Genomic DNA, 20007 nt, shown 5'->3' on the forward strand with positions numbered 1-20007 from the left:
CCAACCTGGCAGAGAACCTCTCCTTAGATATGAACTTCCTCATAAAAAGAATAGTAGTATTTGAACAATACTTTTTAACGAATTCTATTTACATAAAACAAATCCCCAATACAAAACTGGCATCTTGGCTCATTTTATAAAGAATAAATTTGGCCAAAGCATATTAAAATATCTGCAGATAATCTGGCGTAATACTGAAAACACATGGATTTTACTATTTTAAAAAGTGTAAGAAGAGGTTCAGTTATACTAACAGAAAAAAATGCTAAAAATTTCGTAATATTGAATAAACGCTAACTAAAATGGCACTGTGTTAAAAAATAATAAGTACTAAGACCTCAAGGAGAAAATAGAATTCTAAACCAGATTTTGAGGTTTAGTACAGAAATTCAGAAGTGGAAAAAAAAAAGTTGGTAAAAGCTACTTTTCCTTCTCCATTTCTCCATTTTAAAAAATTATTTAATTTTTTTTGTGTTTAGGAAAACTTCCTAGAATTTCAAAACGTATGTTCCCATAGGAAAACTAAGGAAACTCAGAAAATACAAATGAGCAATTTTAGCTCACGAATATATACTTGGCCAAGATATCTGACTCAGAATATTAAAATGAGCAAAACTATTCTATCTGCTTTGTACCGAATTTTCAATAAAATCTTTGTGGAGAGAAGTATTCGACAACAGTGCGGTTCATTAAAAGCCTGGAGAATACAGGTCTCCACATATAGGTGAAGTTTTTTCTTTTAAAACCAGAAACACAGATTCAGTGTTTCACAGTAAACGTATTTCAGATTTTTAAGGGAAAAAATAAGCAGATGACTAGTAATATTTTCATACCATTGTTTTCCACTTTACATTTCAGGCTTATTTTGTACAAATCTATGAAGATAATTCACGGAAGTAATCGATATTTTGGGGGAGAGACTTAAAAGAGCTGACATAGAATTTTGCAATAAACCAATTCTTAAGGGTCCATGTAGAACAGTGTGTACAGTGTGTACGGTGCCACGCTAGTGGCACTCACTCCTCCTTTAGTGACTCTTATTTTGGTTCAAGACCCAAATGCAACCATCTGTTCTATTATTTACGTAACTTGAAACCACACCGAATTCTTCATTCCTAGAATTTGCCCATTGCTCTGGGTTATCAGGCATCAGACAATCACCTACTTTTTCCCCCCTCAGAATTCTTTTCAGATCTAACTTCCTAATAATGTCTTTGCTAGTGATTTAAAGGCATTCGGAATCTCAACAGAACAGACTACATTAGCTCCCCTTCTACTTGAACGAAACGCAAATGTTAAAAGATTAACTCAAGAAATTTGTACTATTGTGATGCTAGTAAATTTTCCTTAAATATGTCATGCTTAAAAAAAAAAAACAAAAAAACTTGGAATCATTCTTTTTAGAAAAAGAGCAAACATCTGATGGTGGAATAATATATAGGAGTGGCTCTCACTGTGAAACCAAGATTTGCAAAGTCAAGAGTGATCTGAAGCAGCTTCCCTACAACAAACTATACTAGTAGCAATGATGACTTGTTTTTGCATCAATAGAGCACACACGGATTTCCAAATTAAGAAACTGGTATCCTAATTTTAGAGGCAATCAGCTGTTTTTAAATGTTCTAAAAACACATGTATATGTGAGGTATATGCATGTATTTTATATACAAAGATATATGAACATATATTCATGTACATATATATGCATATAAAATGTGAACTTTTTTTAGTGTTTATAATGAGCAGTATTCCTGCAGCTAAGTCAGTCTACAAATTGACTTCTAAGAAACCAGCCCCAGCATCGATTCTGCTTTATGAGCTCTAGTCCTGAGGAATAAGAAGTCGCATACTTCTGATGCGATCCCTAGGCCTACGGCAGGTTAGGAGGCCGGTGCCAGCACCTCAATGAAAAATCCTAAGGAACTGCTTATTCATTGAGAATCTGGCCCATTTTCACTTTAAATGTTTAAATTATTTAGCTCACTTCAAAGGTCACTCTTGATGGTCCCTGCTAATATTTACAGGTAAAGTAATTTTTCGCAACGGAGTAGAGTATCTAACGAAGCCTGATAATGTAGTTTCTTGCAGTACCAAGATCTTCTTCTTCTCTTTCTTCTTTCCTTTTTGCCCCAATCACAAATGCAGTACTCCTGGCTGATTAACTGTTGGCAAATTTGCCAGCTTTCCGGGACGGTTCGTACGGCACTCTGAGGATACTGGGTGTCTCCTCCATGACCCTCACGAGGAGGTTGTCGATGTAGTCCTCGAGTTCCCGGATGTGGGTGTCTTTCCTCCGAAGGAGCTCTTTGTGCTTCACTAGCTCCTGGAGGACCTCCTCGTAGGTCAGACCCCGATACCCTGCAGTGGCATCAAAAGGGTTGCTGTCCTGGAACAGAAAAGATGGGTCACTTTAGGAGACAGAACCTGGGGGACAAATTCAGAATTTTTTTTTTTTTAAAGATTTTATTTATTTATTTGACAGAGATCACAAGCAGGCAGAGAGGCAGGCAGAGAGAGAGGGGGAAGCAGGCTCCCCGCTGAGCAGAGGGCCCGATGTGGGGCTCGATCCCAGGACCCTGGGATCATGACCCGAGCCGAAGGCAGAGGCTTAACCCACTGAGCCACCCAGGTGCCCCCAAATTCAGAATTATTTTGAACAACTTTTGATTTTTCAAACCCTGACCAAGTTTTTTCTGTGTCCGTGGTTAGAACCAATGTGACCGTTCATACTGCAGCTACTGAGTCCTGAGGCAAGAACTAGGGCAGATGCACGAAACCACTGACTGTAATTCTAAATCCTGCTAGAATCGTTTTTTTTAAAAAACACTGTGGACAATGTCCTAATACACGGAATTGGCCATATAATTTAGGATTAAGAGATAAAATGTTCTATACCAGATATAACTAAAATAAATTAAAACTAAAGATCTCTAAGAGTTTACTTGGAAAAACTTTTTTTTTTTTTTAAAGATTTATTTGACAGAGAAATCACAAGTAGGCAGAGAGGCAGGCAGAGAGAGGAAGGGAAGCAGGCTCCCCGCTGAGCAGAGAGCCCGATGCGGGGCTCGATGCGGGGCTCCATCCCAGGACCCTGAGACCATGACCTGAGCCGAAGGCAGAGGCTTTAACCCACTGAGCCACCCGGGCGCCCCTACTTGGAAAAACTCTTAAGAAGCTACTGGAAACTATTCCTTTGGACAATGGCTTTGGCCTCTTGGAATCGCTTCCAACAAACCGTGGTTTAATGTTACGACTTCGGCTTTTTATTGAAGGGGGCTTCAAGCAGCCGCAGTATCAGGTGTGCTTCTCTGCTTTGCTATGAACTGTTCAAGGCCTCCAGCATTAAATCAATGAGCAGCCTTGGGAGAAGCCCCATGGGGGTAACTTCTGTTTTAATTTAGAGGCAAACGGAGCTTTTTCCCCCTGAGGAACCAGTCTATTTCCTCCTCCTAGTGCTCATCCCCACATATCTTATTTCCCTTTTTGCCTTGGTTATTGGGAAACTCAGAATTCAGCTACAATCATGTGAAGGAACACTGAGGATCAGTGTATCTGCGTCCCTGCCTTTCACTTACTTACTTATTTTGCTAACCTTATTCTATCGGTATTCCTTTTTATATAATATAATTTTAAATAATATAAACAAACAGAAAAAGACACCGATTTAATTCATTTTTACTACAAGGCACTCAAATAGTAAAAGAAAAATATTTGTCAGAAATTTCATCAAAACAGCACTGGAATATCATCTACAGTGTCTAGGATTTAGATTTTTCGTCATATAAACACCCAAATATAAAGCAGCAACCTTTATGCCTTTTTATACATAGTTCTAGCCTTAAAACTCAACAGCTTAGAAATGGTTTTTATCACTTTCTTTCAAAACATTTCCATTCAGCTTTAAGGAAAATAAACTAACACTGAGGAAACAGGCCTTGCTCTTGAGGACTACCTGTTTCTAATCTATTCTGCGGAGGATGGAGAACAGCGACTGGAAGGTAAATGCGAAAAGGCCTTTCTCCCTTTTTTTATTTCATTAGATTAAATTTGTCTTTACTCCTTTTCAGGATCTACTTAAATCTGATGTATGTCTCACGCTCATTAGGAAAGCAAAAGTGTAACTTTTAGCCTCTCCCCTCCAGACACCCCGACTGTGCCATCCAGAGAAAAACCTGAAGAGCAGGTGGCAGTTGGATGCTTCTGTTCCCAGAGTCACTCCCTTCTCAAGCAAAACGGGAAAAATTCAGGATCAAAAACGGCTCCAACCTCATGGAATCTGTCGCATTTTATAGAGAAGAGAGAGCTCACGCCAGGCCTTCAGAGACTCGGCCAAGCAGAAATGGTAACAGGCAAGCAGTGGGCTCTGCTTGTTTAAAGGAGGAAACCAGGTTGAAGGCACAGGGGGCTGGACAACAGGTGATCAGGGGAGGATGGGCGCCGGAAAACAAGGTTCAGGGCAGGGCATGGAGAGGCTGAGATGGGAGTTTCCGACAGACTGTCAAGGATGCTGGATTCTTGCAAGGGAAAACGGGAAGCCACTGAAGGTTTCTAAACAGGGGCAGGATACGACTGAAGTGAAGTTCTAGGAAAATTAAAATGGCAGCAGTGGGGAGGAGCATGTGGAGGGGCTGAGATTCGTTGTAAAGCCGCTGAAATATTCAAGACAAGTGAATAAGAGCCTCCACTAGATTAACAAAATGAACAGAGGAGATGCCAATGGAGAGTGAGCTTCAATTCTGTAAGACTGTATTTAAAACAACTTACTTTAGCATAAGAAACTGGGGACAGATAAAACTTTAGCAGCTATATATTACCTTTGTCCCTAAAAGACATTTAAAAATATTGCTTTACCACAACTCTGGAGACAAATGTTGGTTTACTTTTCTTCTCTCTCTCAATCTTTTGTAATAATAAGAGTACACACACACACACACACACACACACAACTCTGGAGACAAGTGTTGGTTTACTTTTCTTCTCTCAATCTTTTGTAATAATAAGAGTATACACATGACACACACACACACACACACTCTCTCTCTCTCTCTCATGTATTTACTAATATTTTAAATTGGTCATGAGCAGTTTAGAGATATCAACCTTACAATTTCCTAACCACACTCTTACTAAACATTTACTATATTAAGCAGATTTCTACAGAAAACATAAAACACAGTATTGAGGTAAGCATATTTTTTAAATTTATTAAAAATAAGCTAACTTTCTTACTGTAACCCAAGTGATTCTGCCTAGAATTGAGAGTGATACCGGCCTAGGCCTCACTTCCCTTATCTGATAAATGAGATGTTCTCCATGGTTCCTTTCAACTCTAAAATTTCCTAGTCTATAAAGTAATTTGCTTTCTGAACTGCATTTTAGAAAAGTAATAACATCCAACTAATGTGATTTCATTTATCTAATAAAACATATACCGAAAAATAGACATTCTTGTGCGAATTGCATGGGTTAATGAAATCAACTAAATGGGTTTCATTACTGACTAGGTGACTGTTTTATATGTTTTCTTGGTTTAACAAAATAACAGCATCTCTCTAATCTTAATCAAATTATACATATATGAACTCATTTCTCCAAACTAAGTGATGATATTCAGTTAGAAAATCATTTATATTGTTATATTTAACCACATCAGCCTACCAGATAATGTGATTAAAAGTTTTTTCTAAACATTTCTCTAAAGACAATGATGAAAGACATGTTGAAAAATTCTTATTCTGACATATGTAGTTTTACATTAATGCCATGATATGAATCAATCTAACAATTTAATCTCTCAAAATAATTAATCATCATCCCAAGATACTGTTCAATGCTTTAAAGTCATAATCTAGAGTAGAAAGGCCATTATTTGGCTTATCCCCCCCGCCACCATCACCATCTAATACTTATGTACAGACAGATTTCCTGGAAATACATTTCTGACCTTTTCAATATATTTTCCATTTATCCTTTTATATGAAAATTTTCCCCTAAATTTCTGCATCAAGTTTCTAGGCAGGAAAACATCTTAGAAACACATGTACTATAAACTATATTCTGGAAAAGAATATAAAATAATTAAAAACAGTTTTGTGCTTAGTTCCAGGTTTTATCCCATATTTGAAAAGCATTTAACCCTTCTAATTTCAGGCATAAGATTCTCAAACTGACTGATATACTCAATACATATGTATAGATCTGTGTCTCCTTTTGTTGTTGACATAGTTCCCCCCAAAATAATAAGGATTAATATTAATCAATATAATAGGATATTAAATAATTTTCTGGTCACAAAAATTCTTTTGCTGAAAAGGAAAACTCTCAGGCAAATACAAAAATTGGTTGTCTTTCCAAAAGATAGTCTAATACTGTCCTTGGAAAAACTTCTAAAATTGAGAAACATCCGAACTGGTAGAGACTCGCGTAACCCACAGTGGGACTCCGGACTACTTAATATTTACTCCCGCAGCTCCACACAGATAGCACATGTGTTCTTAAGATGTCTTCTTATATTGCAATTTAATGTAAATTTGTCTTTTCTCTTCCCCTTTCACAACCAATCCTTTTGTCATTCCCACCCAACCTCTGTTCAAAATTTCCATATGCAGATATCAGCAAATAGGGAGTGGGTGAGAGATCAGCAGAATTATTACATGAAGTTTCCCAATCGGAATTTTAAATAGCAGACTTGTACAAAAGACTTTGGAGAATTCCTAGTGATCTATTTTTACTTCACAGAGAGCCTCGCCTTTTAAACTAGGAAATGTATATTTTTTGTAATATTTAAATTTCAACAAAAGCAAATTATCAGGACTCAAAATAACTGGAGATTTAAAGAAAGGTTGTCCTGGTAACCAAATATTGGTGGGGCACTAACTGACATCCAAGGCAGCTCGAGGAGAGAGAGAGAGATAAGAGGAAGGCTTGGCATTCTCTGATCATCTCATTATTGTTCTAATGAGGAACTTTGCTCTGGGAATATCATCTCAGCTACTTTCACATCTTTTGTCCTACTGCCTTCATCTCCCTTTCAGTTCTTAATTAGGCCTTAAAGAGCTCGCACTGCCCTTTCAACTGGCTACTGGTCCTGTTTAAACACTGCGCTTTCACAGACAGGTGTTGGCAACAGCATGGAAGACATACAAACTTAATTACAAAATACTACGTCCAGAAGGGGGAAAAAATAACTTGGTGGATGGCTATTATTGGAGAACTTAATGTAAAATTACTTCAAACATCTTATAATCTTCAACACAAAAATCATTCAAATACTTTCCCTCAAGAACGCTCGCTAGAAGGATGAGCTGTCTCCTCTTAATTGTATCCTGCAGTAAATTAACAACACCTAGTAATCCTTTCACTGTCATTTAGAATAGTTAGTATTCTGGAGAAAAATAATCACACATCAAGAATTCTTTTATCACCTTTAAATCCTTTAACTAAAACAATTTTCACATTTTATTTCTTTAAAGAATTCTAAGGATGCTTTTACAGCAATAAATTACAAGATTGGGAAAAGTACATTTACAAGCACAGAGAAATTGTAATTAAGGTTACTTAATAAACAATAGCTGCACATTCGATCGATTTTTTGATGTTGCATTTTGTTTGAGATTAAGTAACTGCCTGATAGAATTCATTTTACTATCTGATCAAAGGCTGGCTTCATATATTCTGACATTTCTCACCAGACTGCCATATTCTAAAGATTTGAGTATTTATGAAACATCAAAACTTATAAATCATTTACATAAAACAGCAAAAACGCAGTACAAAATCCTCGGCTTCTACAATGTTTTCTACAATTCTAAGTACAAATGACTACATTTAGAATGGTTTATACACCATGCCACACTGTCTTCTAGGCATATCACATCACAGAAAATTGTGATATGTTATTGCTTTAAAAAATTCTTATTATACATCTGGATCACACACATTAAGGACAGATGGTTCAAACAGCAACCACCAGCCTTTTGGAATAAAGACTCTATTTCTGTTATTCAGTGAGAATTCAGTTTTCTACCAAGAACATGTGCCCATATTTTTGTAAAGTAACTTACTCTCTAGGTCTGATGCATTTAGAATTAATTGACTGAAGATGCAGTGGAACTCGGAACAGAGAGTCAAATCTGGACTTCAAATAATAACAAAATGAAGTTAAGATATCTGAACGGTCCTTGCAAAATCTGTGAGTTAATCCGGCTGGTCGCTTCCAAGCCTGTTAATATATTTTGGTTTTGTTTGGACTAAGAAAGTAAGTGTCCTAAAGGTCCCTTCAAAGCCTCTCCCAGTTAACTAGACCCCTTGCCAGGATGCTTTCCTTATTGTTAATAAGGCAGTTTTATTCTTTCTTTGATTTTTGCCACAACAACAACAAAACTTGTTCATTTTCTCCATGTGCTCTTATTTCCTAACTATAATGTTGACCTTGACATACAGCTTTCACATCCATTTTAAAACAATCTGTAAACAAAATATGTGGATTCTAAATTGGCTTCAGTGAGAACGATCACATTTGCTTGAATTTCTACAGATCATAAAGTCACACCCTAATCGTATATTAAAGACAAAGCTGGAATTTTGCTTTTCTTCCTTCTCTCCAGATTGCCACATTAAACTATAATCCAAAGGTAACTGGGGGCTTCGGGATGAAGGTCTTTTTAAAAATGTGTACCAGACAGAAGGCAGGCTTGTGGCTTCTTTTCCTGTAATGCACTAACCCCTCTATAACTTACCGGGATTTTCCTGAGCTCCTCATTACTTGTCGGATTCATGTGAAAACTAAGGAACAAAAGACAAACACAAATGTTAAAAGTGTATTGCACAGTCCACGTGGTTGAGGAAACATAAAACAGAACCTTTCTAACCAACACTGCAACATCCTCAATGACGTGGATGAATGAAACTTAACCCAGGATGCAGGAGAAAAACAATATTTACTCAACACTGTAAAGCACCTACAATTTTAAACCTTAAACAATTTTAAACCTTTAAACCTAAACTGAAGGGAAAACCCTTCAGTTATTATCAGAACTGAAGAACTGTACCTCTAACTGTATAGTTTCTAAAAATCTTTAAACTTGAGTGATTTTATCACTTACTATTCACTTTATACACACACACTCACCTGAGGCCCTTCTGATATAAACTGTGGAGAATTCAATAAATTTTAGTCGGAAAGACTGTAGAATGCCAGAGTTAAAGCCATCTTTAAAAAAAATTATATAGGCATTAGAAATATTAACTTTTAAACATTATCCTATCAAGGAGAATGAGTTCAGAGTTGTATGAACTATTTCTGTCATTAATGCGATTTCTAAGTGAGTGATCTTCAAAATTTCAATACCCAAATGGACCAAAACAAGACGGATTTCTTCCAGGTGGAGAGTAAGAGAACATCACAGCTGAATGCCGTAATCACTTTCTTCTTTGAAACGTGTCCATTAGGAAGGGACTGCAACCAAAAAGAGGCTCAACTTCAAAGCCATCTGATGAGTCAACATTTCATCATTGCTATTCAAGTTTAACTTTTACGCAGCACTTAAGAGTACTGGACATTAGAGCCTCTACAAAGCCTTACTGTCCTAGGAACCTTTTTATCCCCCTCCAACCTCCAAAAATACTTAACTGTAAAATAGACATTTTTTTCATTATCTGTGTTTTATCAGCCAAATAATTGGGATTCTCTGAAGAAATTCCCTCCTACGACTTCTGGTGGTACACAGGGAAAGTCTGAACACTGGCTGTAACATCTGGACAAACTCTATTCCTACAGGCACATGTCCCAAGCTCTAAACCCATGGGGGCACACTTGTGTTTCTGGCATGAGAGAAGGCCTCATACGTCCAACATTTCATTTGTGTGACTAAGATTCTTAGTATGAGCTTCCCCAACTGACGACTGACCTTTTCTAGCAGAACTCCTGTGGATAAATTTGAGTACTTCAGTAGAGCTGGGTGACACGGTGGAGAAGACTGAAACATATTTTAGTTACCCACAAATGAACGCCCCAGCAACAGGTTATTGCATCTGATCCACCTTCTCATCCACAGTCTTTATGGTGTTCTGGATGGTTCCAGACTAGCGTCAGTGGGCCAGCAAAACCCTCAAGAGCCTGACCAAAGAGTGGCTTAAAAGAAATTAACAAAAATAGGGGCGCCTGGGTGGCTCAGTGGGTTAAAGCCTCTGCCTTTGGCTCAGGTCGTGGTCCCGGGGTCCTGGGATTGAGCCCCGCATCAGGCTTTCTGCTCCGCAGGGAGCCTGCTTCCTCCTCTCTCTCTGCCTGCCTCTCTGCCTCGTTGTGGTTTCTCTCTGTCAAATAAATAAAATATTAAAAAAAAAAAAAAAAGAAATTAACAAAAATAAAATCCAAAGGCCATGATCATAGGGCACACACAGGCCTGGAGAGCTGCGGGAGCGGCTGCTAACACATGGGGTCCCCGTCCTCCCTGATTTGCAGTCCGAGGCAGTCAACGTCAGGTTAGTCTTGGAGGGCCAAGTCAAAGAAAGGCCAAAGTCAAGGAAAAAGGAGGATTTAAAATTACATAGGTTTGGCAGAGAGAGAGAGAGAGAGAGAGAGAGCAAGTGTGCGTGCTCTGAAGATGGATGTGTGGCCTGGGGCTGCGAGACAGCAGGGCCATTGCAGGATATGGAAGAGACCAGAACACAAGGCTGTGTGGAAGAAGCAGCCCTGAGGGCTCTTGATGCAAAAAATGGGGCTCTCGGACCTGATCCCTTAGAGAAGCAGGCAAGATTTTGACAATTTCAATCTTTCATAAATGCTATTTAGACAGTTCGTGTCTGGTAGCATAACCCATAGCATTACGGCTGACCACAACAATGACTTTATGAATATCACGAGCAATATTATGACTGTACAAATGTCATCCTGTGTCTCAGGACAAAAGCACTGAACTGAGAAACGGAATTGCCGTCATTATATTTATTGTAATAAAGATTTTTTTCAAAAACAGACATGGAGGACACAGATTTTACCTGAATCACAAAACTCTCACTATGTAATACCCAGGAGCTTTGGCCTGTGGAGCCAAAGTGAGAGTGAGTGGCGGCCGGAAAAATGTCTGTGATTCTTAAAAATGCTGAAATCACAAAGGTCGCCTCCGGGAAGGGGCAAGGGCGTCGTGCGCAGCCAGCCCAGCTGCCCCCCCCCCCCCCATGGCTGCCAGCAGTGTGCGGAGCAGAGCTGAGGGACAGGGCTGTCGCCCGGGGCATTGTCTGCAATCCAAAGGCACGGCCCCTCCCTTGTGGTCGGCTTTATTTTCACACATTGACGTGTCAAACACATGACACACTCAGTCATTCATGGCTGCCTTTTTTGATCTGTCCTTAAGGGGGGGAAAAAGAGTTAACTGAACTGGACTGAATTAGCTTGGTGAAAAATAAAATGTCTCTATTTATCGAAGTGTGGCACCAATTTGCGTTATCTTTCTCTTTGGACGGCTGTCCTCCTGTCAGACAAGGTACAGAACAATGCGGTCTGACTGCTCAATGAGTTGCTGACAGGTTAAGGGAAATGGCGTTTTAATCAGGTGGAAGAGAGACGTGCTCCTACCGAAGAAGTCTACACAAATTTCAACTTCATGATTAAAGAAAATTAATTTTCGAAGTCAAAACTGGAAGGAGTTTGGGGGTGACAAAGAACTTTAAAGCAAATTTTAAGCTGATGAAAATATTTTAAATTTGTATTTTCCAAAATATTTTAAGCTAAGAAGGTGTTTTACCTGAACATTCTGAAGTTTTTATGTCAAAGTTTTTTTTTTTTTTTTTTTAAGATTTTATTTATTTATTTGACAGACAGAGATCACAAGCAGGCAGAGAGGCAGGCAGAGAGAGAGGAGGAAGCAGGCTCCTTGCTGAGCAGAGAGCCCGATGCGGGGCTCGATCCCAGGACCCTGAGATCATGACCTGAGCCGAAGGCAGCGGCTTAACCCACTGAGCCACCCAGGCGCCCCTGTCAAAGTTTATTTTTTACCTCCTGATTGTTTCCCAAATTTTAAAGACTTTCCCAAGTAAACTCTATTTTACAAGTTTAAATGAATACTGTTCAAATATATTTCAAGAAATCATTAGTGTCTCTTCTATAATGTCACTTATCGGTTTATTGTGAAGTTAAAATACCGAGTAAGGAGATAATTGGTGAGAACTTGAAACTGTCCAAAAATAGCTGCTATGGACCAGCCTTCCACAGAGAGGCCACAAAGGCCAACCAACCTTTACAAAGTGATAAAACTAACCACTGCACGAATCACTAAGGCAGTGGCTGCATTCATTTTCTTCTTTGTCCTTCCTTTTCTCTACCAAATATACTCTTTGAGAGCAAGAGTACCTAGGAAAGAGTAGAGACTATTGAGAGTGAAAACGTATAAAGTCCTTGTCAAGAAAAAAACCCAAAGCCCCACCGAAGAACAAAGCTGAGTAACGATTTGTTAGCATTAGACACTGTAAACTGTGCAAATTCCTGGCTCTTGGACCTTCGCTCTTTCAGTGAGAAGTCACTTAACCACACTTGAAGCTCTTCTGAAGGCATTTAAAAACAAGTATTATTACATCTTCCATAATATCTCTTTCCAAGCCCCATTACTGCTGAAATTATAAAGCTAAATGCATTTTTTGGCGTATACCTTGGCCCATTTTGTGTTTAATAAGGGAATTCAAGCTATTCGCAAAATCCAGGAGGTGACTCACCTGGCTGGAAGGGGGCGAAGAAGGAAGGGCAGTGTAGCAGAGAAGTAACCTTTTCAGACACAATTCAATTCCTTATGTGTAGGGGAAAGAAGTATAACTTTGAACTATCACAGAAGAACTTCTAAGATCATCTGCAAAGGACACTATCCTATTGCTCTTGTTTAACTGTGAGAGTGGACACTAGAGACCCAGGGCTTCTTCTGGTGATAAATGTAGTTGCGAGCAGAGAACTCTAATGTAACGGAAAACTTTTAAAGAATCAGAAAAGAGGAAAAGGAAAAATAACGCAGTGACAGTGAAGCAGGGGCAAAGACTGACAGTAAGCCTTGCGACAACTGGTATTTTACCGACTGTAACCGTGCTGACAGATCCCTTTCAGAGCACCTCACATGCTAACTCACTTAATCCTCGTAACATGCAGTTTTTGTTCCCATTTATGGCAGCAGAAAGAGGCACAGAGAAGTTAAGAAGCTTACTCAAGGTAACACAGTTATCAAGGGGCAGAGTTGGGATGCCAAGAAAGGCAGCCGGATTCCACAGTCCAAGCTCCTTAGCCAGGGGCTGGGCTTCTTGCCCTCATGTGTTCTAAACCCTCAGTCCTGCCCTGAGCTCAGACAGGATTCGCTTCAGGGAATGCAGGATAATTTCCTGAGGTTTCTCCCAATCAGAAGTGACTAAGAAAAGTCCAAGACGATCTTAAAAGAGGTAGAACACGGGCTGCAAAGCAACAGGTTTGGAAAGAACTGTGCCCGCCGTCTCGTTTGCCCTTGCTGCTCCGTCCTCTGCCCCTGCCCCTGCCCATACCCCAGGAGGATGATGTCTGGAGAGTGCAGTCCTCTGGGCCACCTTCCCCAGGGGCTTCCAGTTACTCTCTGGCCCTGGGAGGCACCTGCAAGACAGTGGGGACGGCAATGGGCAGCAGGGGGCAGGGCATGTATTACCCCCAACACCCCCGCTCCAGCCCCCACTCATTACTGCCTCAGGCCCTCCCCACTGTGCTACAGTTTTAAGCAGTAGCTTCGGTCCCTTCGCACCGAACACAGCAGTCCCTTCTAGACACTGCTGGCTCCTGGGGCTACACCTTCCATCCTCCTTCCCTTAATCCCAGGCACCCCTCTGTAAATGGCCTCTTACTAAACGTTCTTGAGTTATCCATTTTGAGTATGTCATCTGGTTCCGGCTGGGACTCTGTAACTGATACAGGAATATGCAATAAATACCATAAGCTATTAACTTTGTAATAAAAAGCAGTTAAGACCAAAGGTTTGTCCTACTTATCTACTGAAAAGAAAGAAGAGAGGGCCAAAGAAAAACAATATCCCACAATTACTCGTATGAATTATCTACACCTCCCTTCTCCCTTCGACTTCTGGCTTTTGCTCTCCAACTGCTTATTTTAACACTCTTTTCTTTCTTCCCAGGATATACACCGTCTTCTACTTTGTAACTGATAATTCACCATTTACATGCTGGCCACAAAAAAGTTCCCAGGCTTCATTTAACAACACGTTCCATATTCACAGAGCTAGAGCACTTTATGTTCAGAATTATTTTCAATTTCAAATTAAATTATTAAAGACTGCTCTTGCAGTTTTGAAATGGCATAACTGCTTAAAGTGACTTGAATTGGAATAATACCACCTCATATTTATATACTACTGCACAATTTATAACACATTTCCCCAAACTGAATTTCTCTAAACACATTTCCAAAGGAAAAGTAACCAAGGTGGGAATATGGCTAATCATGGTCAGGTCCATTCAATCAAAATCGCATTTGATCCATTTCGTCTTCTGATTCCGCCACTTGCTCCCTCTGAGGGACCTCTTTTGTGGACCCACTACCATCCCAATTATTCCCTCATCCACTGTGTTTACACACTGCTCCCCTAAGAGCACACTGACAACCTGTTACCCCTCCTACGCTGCCCCATTTTTTATTTTGGCAATTTCTAATCCCTCCTGAGTAACCCCTGCTGACTTTGTTACTCACGCACCTTCTGTAATCTGCAACACATCCCCCACCACCAACACTCACTGCTTTATAAAGGTCACCAACCAACCATTTTTATCAAAGGCAACAGCCTCATTCTCTTTAATCTCTCAGCTGTATCTGATTCCAATGATTGTCTCTCTTTTTGAGACTCTCTTCTGTGATATCTGGTAGCTGAGATTTTCTCCTACGTTTCCAATTACTCCTTTTCCTTGTCATCTTTGTCTTCTCACCCCTGCAAGAGAGACACTGGGTATTTCTTAAGGTTCTGCTTTCAGATCTCTTTGTATTCAACCTTGGTCATTTCATACTCTTCCCCCCACCTCCCCTGCCAAAGTGATATGGACCAGTGACTGCTCAATCTTCTGTTTTCCACTACGGTTGTGGAATACCTTTGAATACCACCTTTACAAATTGTTTAAAGTCTCAGACTGGATATCCTACCTGTACCTCAAAGTTAGCATGTCCCAGACTAACCATCACCTTGACTTTGATATCAGTTCGGTCTGATTTTCCAATTTCTGGAATAACCAAGTCTCCTGGTCGCCCAAGGTAAAGCCTTCAGGGATGAACTGGACTCCTGCCTTCATTCAGGTTGAAAGCTTTTGTCTCATCAGTAAGCTGCCAGATTCTCCCCATTCAGCTTCTGGACATGGATCTCTCACGTTTCCTTGCTACCCAGGGTCACTGCTACCTTTCTGATCACAAGACCACATCACCCGCAGCCCAGACTACTTCTTACCAGTCTCTGCCAGTCCTTCCTTGTCCGATCCAGCCTAAGCAACAGAGCTGGGCAGGACACTGTGAAGCTCAAGTCTAACCTTGCACTCATCTGTCAAAAAACTCCTGGCCTTCAACTTCCTCCTGAATAACCAATTTCTTAGCCTGGCTTTCAAAGCCAATTGGCTTTGACTCAAATTATCTTTCCAAACTTACTGCTCACCACCTAGTACCCAGACAAAACCTACTTGCTCCAAAATTTAAATTTTTTTTTTTTTTTTTTTTTTTTTTTAAAGATGTTATTTATTTATTTGACAGAGAGAGATCACAAGTAGACGGACAGGCAGGCAGAGAGAGAGAGGGAAGCAGGCTTCCTGCCGAGCAGAGAGCCCGATGTGGGACTCGATCCCAGGACCCCGAGATCACGACCTGAGCCGAAGGCAGCGGCTTAACCCACTGAGCCACCCAGGCGCCCCTAAAATTTAAATTTTTAATGAAGAAATAAGAGATGCCACTATTTCAAAAAGTTAGGATCGAAAGAAGGTTAAAAGAAATGAATATGAAATGTTTTTTTATGACAAAGTGCTCTTCTAATGTAAGGTAAGTAAACCTAGACACAGACCTTACTTTTATCCTTCATAAAAATCAACTCAAGATTGACTATAGGCTTAAGTGTAAAACATAAAGCGTGAAACTCCTAGAAGATAACACAGGAGGAACTGCAGATGACCTTGGGGATGGTTATAACTTTGTAGATAGAAAACCAAAGGCATGATCCATGAGAGAACAAACTGATAAGCTGAATTTCATGAAAAATTTCTGCTCTGTGAAAGGCAGTAAGAGAATGAAATACAAGCCACAGACTGGGAGACAATGTTTACAAAAGCCATCTGATAATGGACTGTTATCTAAAATATACAAACAACTCTTAAAACTCACCAATAAGAAAACAAGCGACCCCATGGAAAAATGGGCCCCAAATCTCAACAGACAACTTCACAAAGGAAGTGACACAGATGACAATAAACATGGGAAGAGATGCCCCACATCATATGTCGTCAGGGAAATGCATATTAAAATAATAACAAGGTACCATTACCACACCCATTAAAATGGCCAAAATCCGGAACACTGACAACACCAAATGCCGATGAAGATGTGGAGCTCTCGCTCACTGCTGGTGAAACTGGGAAATGGTACGGCCACTTTGGAAGGTAGTTTGCAGTTTCTTACAGACCTAACCTACTTTTTTTTTTTTTTAAAAGATTTATTTATTTATTTGTTCGAGAGAAAGAGAGTGTGTGTGCAAAGGGAGAGGGAGAAAGAGAAAGTCTTAAGCAGACTCTGTGCTGAGTGAGGAGCCCGATGTGGGGCTCAATCTCGACCTCGAGATCATGACCTGAGCCCAAACCAAGAGTTGGACACTTAACTGACTGTGCCACCCACGCTCCCCACTAAACATAAACTCTTAGAATACAATCCATGCACAATGACAACGGCACTCCATAGTATTTACCCAAAGGTTTTGAAAATTATGTCCACCCAAAAACCTACACAGAGGTTTATTCATAACTGCCAAAACTTGGAAGCAACCAAGACGTTCTTCAGCAGGTGAACGGATAAACTGGAGTACATACCAACAATGGAATTTCAGTGAGTGCTGGAGATGAGCTATAAAGATAAGGAGGAATTCAGATACATATTACTACGTGAAAGAAGCCAATCTGATAACACAGACTGTATGAGCCCAACTATACGACATTCTGGAAAAGGTAGACACTATGGAGACAATAAAAAGATCAGTGTTTTTCAGGGTCTAGGGGAAGGGAATGATCAACAGGCAGTGCACATGGGACTTTGAAGGCAGTAAAAATACTCTGTATGATACTGTACAGGTGGACACATGTCATTATACATTTGTCCAAACCCACAGAATAATGTAAACCATGGACTTTGTATAATTATGATGTGTCATTATAAGTCCATCAACTGTTACAAATGTGCCACCCTTGTGGGAGGGTTGATAATGGCAGAGGCTATGCATGTGTTGGCGGTGGGACACTTATAGGAACTCTCTGTACTTTCTACTCAATTTGCTATGACGTAAAATGGCTCTAAAAATAAATTTTATTTAAAGTTTGCCTTTTGTGCCTCTATCTTCGTTCCTGGGTTCCCCACCCCTTCTGCTATAAATTACTTGAAAAAAAGAATGATATTTCATTAATCTTTTCAGTCCCGGCATCTGACCTAAGTATGGCAGATGCTTAACAAATATATATTGAATGAGTCAATAGCCAGTGCTTAATAAAAATCTCTAAGAACTGGGCTAATAGTTGACTGAGCAAATCGATGGTAGGTCAATATAAGTTTTAACAACAAGATATCACGTCCTCAAAGAGCAGAGGAAATTGTTTTCGCTGAGTAACAAAGATTGACTATATCTAGACCAGACGGTATATTAATGGAATGTTTTTCAGTTCTTTTTAAGATAGGAAGAATTATTCTGATACTTACAACTGCTAATATGAATTGAAGTACGTTTCAAACTGGTGACCTACAATAAAATCAGTTCAACTGGCCAGTTCATGCACTTTACCACCCAGGCCTACCAGTTTAGGGATTTCACCACAATACAGATGAATTTTGAGATTTTTCCAGTAAATCCTGAAAACATTTATTCCACAAAAGCTCAATGGGAAAGGAGTTTAAAGAAATGTTCTTTAATGATCCTCTTTCTAAAAGCCCTAAAAAATAAGGTGTCCAAAGAGAGATCCCACTAACAAACACAACCCATAACATATTTCAGTTTTATTACACATGCAAAAGGGCTTAAGAGTCAAGGTACAATTCAATATTGCTTCTTCCTTCTTTTTAGGGAAAGAAAAAAAGTTAGCACAAATCAAATTAATGATATTATAGATTAAAATATTACATTATCTCTCCTGGGACTGGGCACACACACTGAATACCTGAACAGCAAAACAAAACCTAATACATAAATGTCTATGGGGATTAACTGTAATGCACTTATTAATATTCTCACAGGATGTCTTTCATGAGATCTCATAGGCGAGACAATTAAAAATTGTGGTCAGTGACACGAGAGATCATGGACAGCAAATTAAGAGCAAGCTGCTTTTCAATCATGAAGAGTAATGAGTATGTCACTAAAGAAGTCCTAAAACTTGATGACTTAAAGAGAGATCTATGAAGTTAAGACATATTTCATCAAGAGTATCATATTCAATCCAGTTTAAGTTACCATTTTCTCCTGGTGAAGAAATGAAATAATTATGTTAAATTTAATTCCTAAGTTTCCAAACATAAGCCCTATGGCTTGTGTGATCAAGGCCAACCCAAGTACCCTGATCAGCCCTTTCCTGTAAAAAGCTGAGGGCTGAGGACAACCTGGGCACAGGGAACTCCTCCATGAGGGGTGGGCAAGGCAAGTTGGCCCTGGGTCCCTTTGGCCAAGGTGAAGAAGGCCGGAGAGCCCACAACATCCTGGACCAAGGCACTCCAAGCTGGAACCTGGGACAAAGCCAAGTTCTGGAGATGAAGCCATAGTGTCCTCTTGTCACCAGGAAGGCCTCCGATGTTCCAGAGCAGCCTGCAACAAGGCCACTGGCCAGAAAGCATCCGCTTCCCCAGCCTGTCATCTCTGCTGAGTCTTCAATGAGGGGCTCCCACGGCAGCCGGACCAACCAGGGCCCCTCTGATAGGTGACACGAACCCCAGACTCCATGCATACTCCTTGGAGGCAGAGCTGCTGGGGTGACTGGGAGATTTCTGGCCACTCAACACCCTCTTCTGAGAACCCCAGCCTTAAAAACCATTCTTGGTGATCAAGAGCCGGTTTCACGGAGCTAAGAAATTATAAAATTTTCCTGGAAAAGAATATATTGTTTCCTATAAAAATACACTCTCTAACGCCTCCAGAAGTTGATGAATATAATAATTTTATTGGAAATTACACATTATACCGTATGCCTCAGCCAGCTTTTTCTGAATGGTTCTTTATTTAAAAAAAAAAAAACAAAAACTAAGAACATTTTAAACACAGGCACCCACTGATTTTTTTGAGTGTACCTTGTCACATCTGCAAATTTCTGCTGCCACAATAACTTCCCCATTGTCCTGTTCCTACAAGCTATGTAAATAAAATTACTTTTCACTGCAAACAGTTTTTACTCTGAATCTAAAAATCACACTTAGAAACAAGGTCTCACTGGCATCTTTCTTTGATTTCTTGAGTGTCTCTCCATATTCAGGGCCCATATTATATATGTATTACCCGTATCACTATTCTCTGGGTGTCCCCAAAATTGGTTTTCCATCACATCACTCATAGGCCAAACTATCTTTACACTTACTATAGACTTAGGTGCAAATTTTTCATTCTGATATGCTACATTCCCCTTAACAAGGTACATACAGTCTCCACTGCTACCTCCGACCTTAACAATTTCAGGTAGGCTGGGTCCCTGATAGCCATTTAAAACACACATTTCTAACGCACTGCCTAATCTCATTTTAATCTGCATTCATAAAAGCACTTTCCTCTCTCTCTTCATAGATCCATCTTT

The 20007-nt window shown here is 39.8% G+C and overlaps 1 protein-coding gene across 2 annotated transcripts in view; it reads right to left on the reverse strand.

The window, feature by feature from the left end:
- Positions 1–425: 425 nt before the first annotated feature.
- Positions 426–20007, reverse strand: part of LOC111144919 (RAB11 family interacting protein 2) — a 40049-nt gene continuing 20467 nt past the window's right edge. The window contains exons 6-8 of one of the 2 annotated variants that reach the window (XM_022499526.1): positions 18923–18938; positions 8739–8784; positions 1703–2386 (exon numbers count right to left, since the gene is read on the reverse strand). In XM_022499526.1, the coding sequence (XP_022355234.1) occupies positions 2159–2386; positions 8739–8784; positions 18923–18938 (290 nt within the window). In that variant the 3' untranslated portion in view covers positions 1703–2158. Of the gene's footprint in view, positions 2387–8738; positions 8785–18922; positions 18939–20007 lie in introns of both variants that reach the window. The other variant, XM_022499524.1, reaches the window with a different exon arrangement.

This window comes from Enhydra lutris, unplaced genomic scaffold, assembly GCF_002288905.1.
Source record: "Enhydra lutris kenyoni isolate GAN:26980312 unplaced genomic scaffold, ASM228890v2 scaffoldscaffold12, whole genome shotgun sequence".
NCBI lineage: Eukaryota > Metazoa > Chordata > Mammalia > Carnivora > Mustelidae > Enhydra > Enhydra lutris.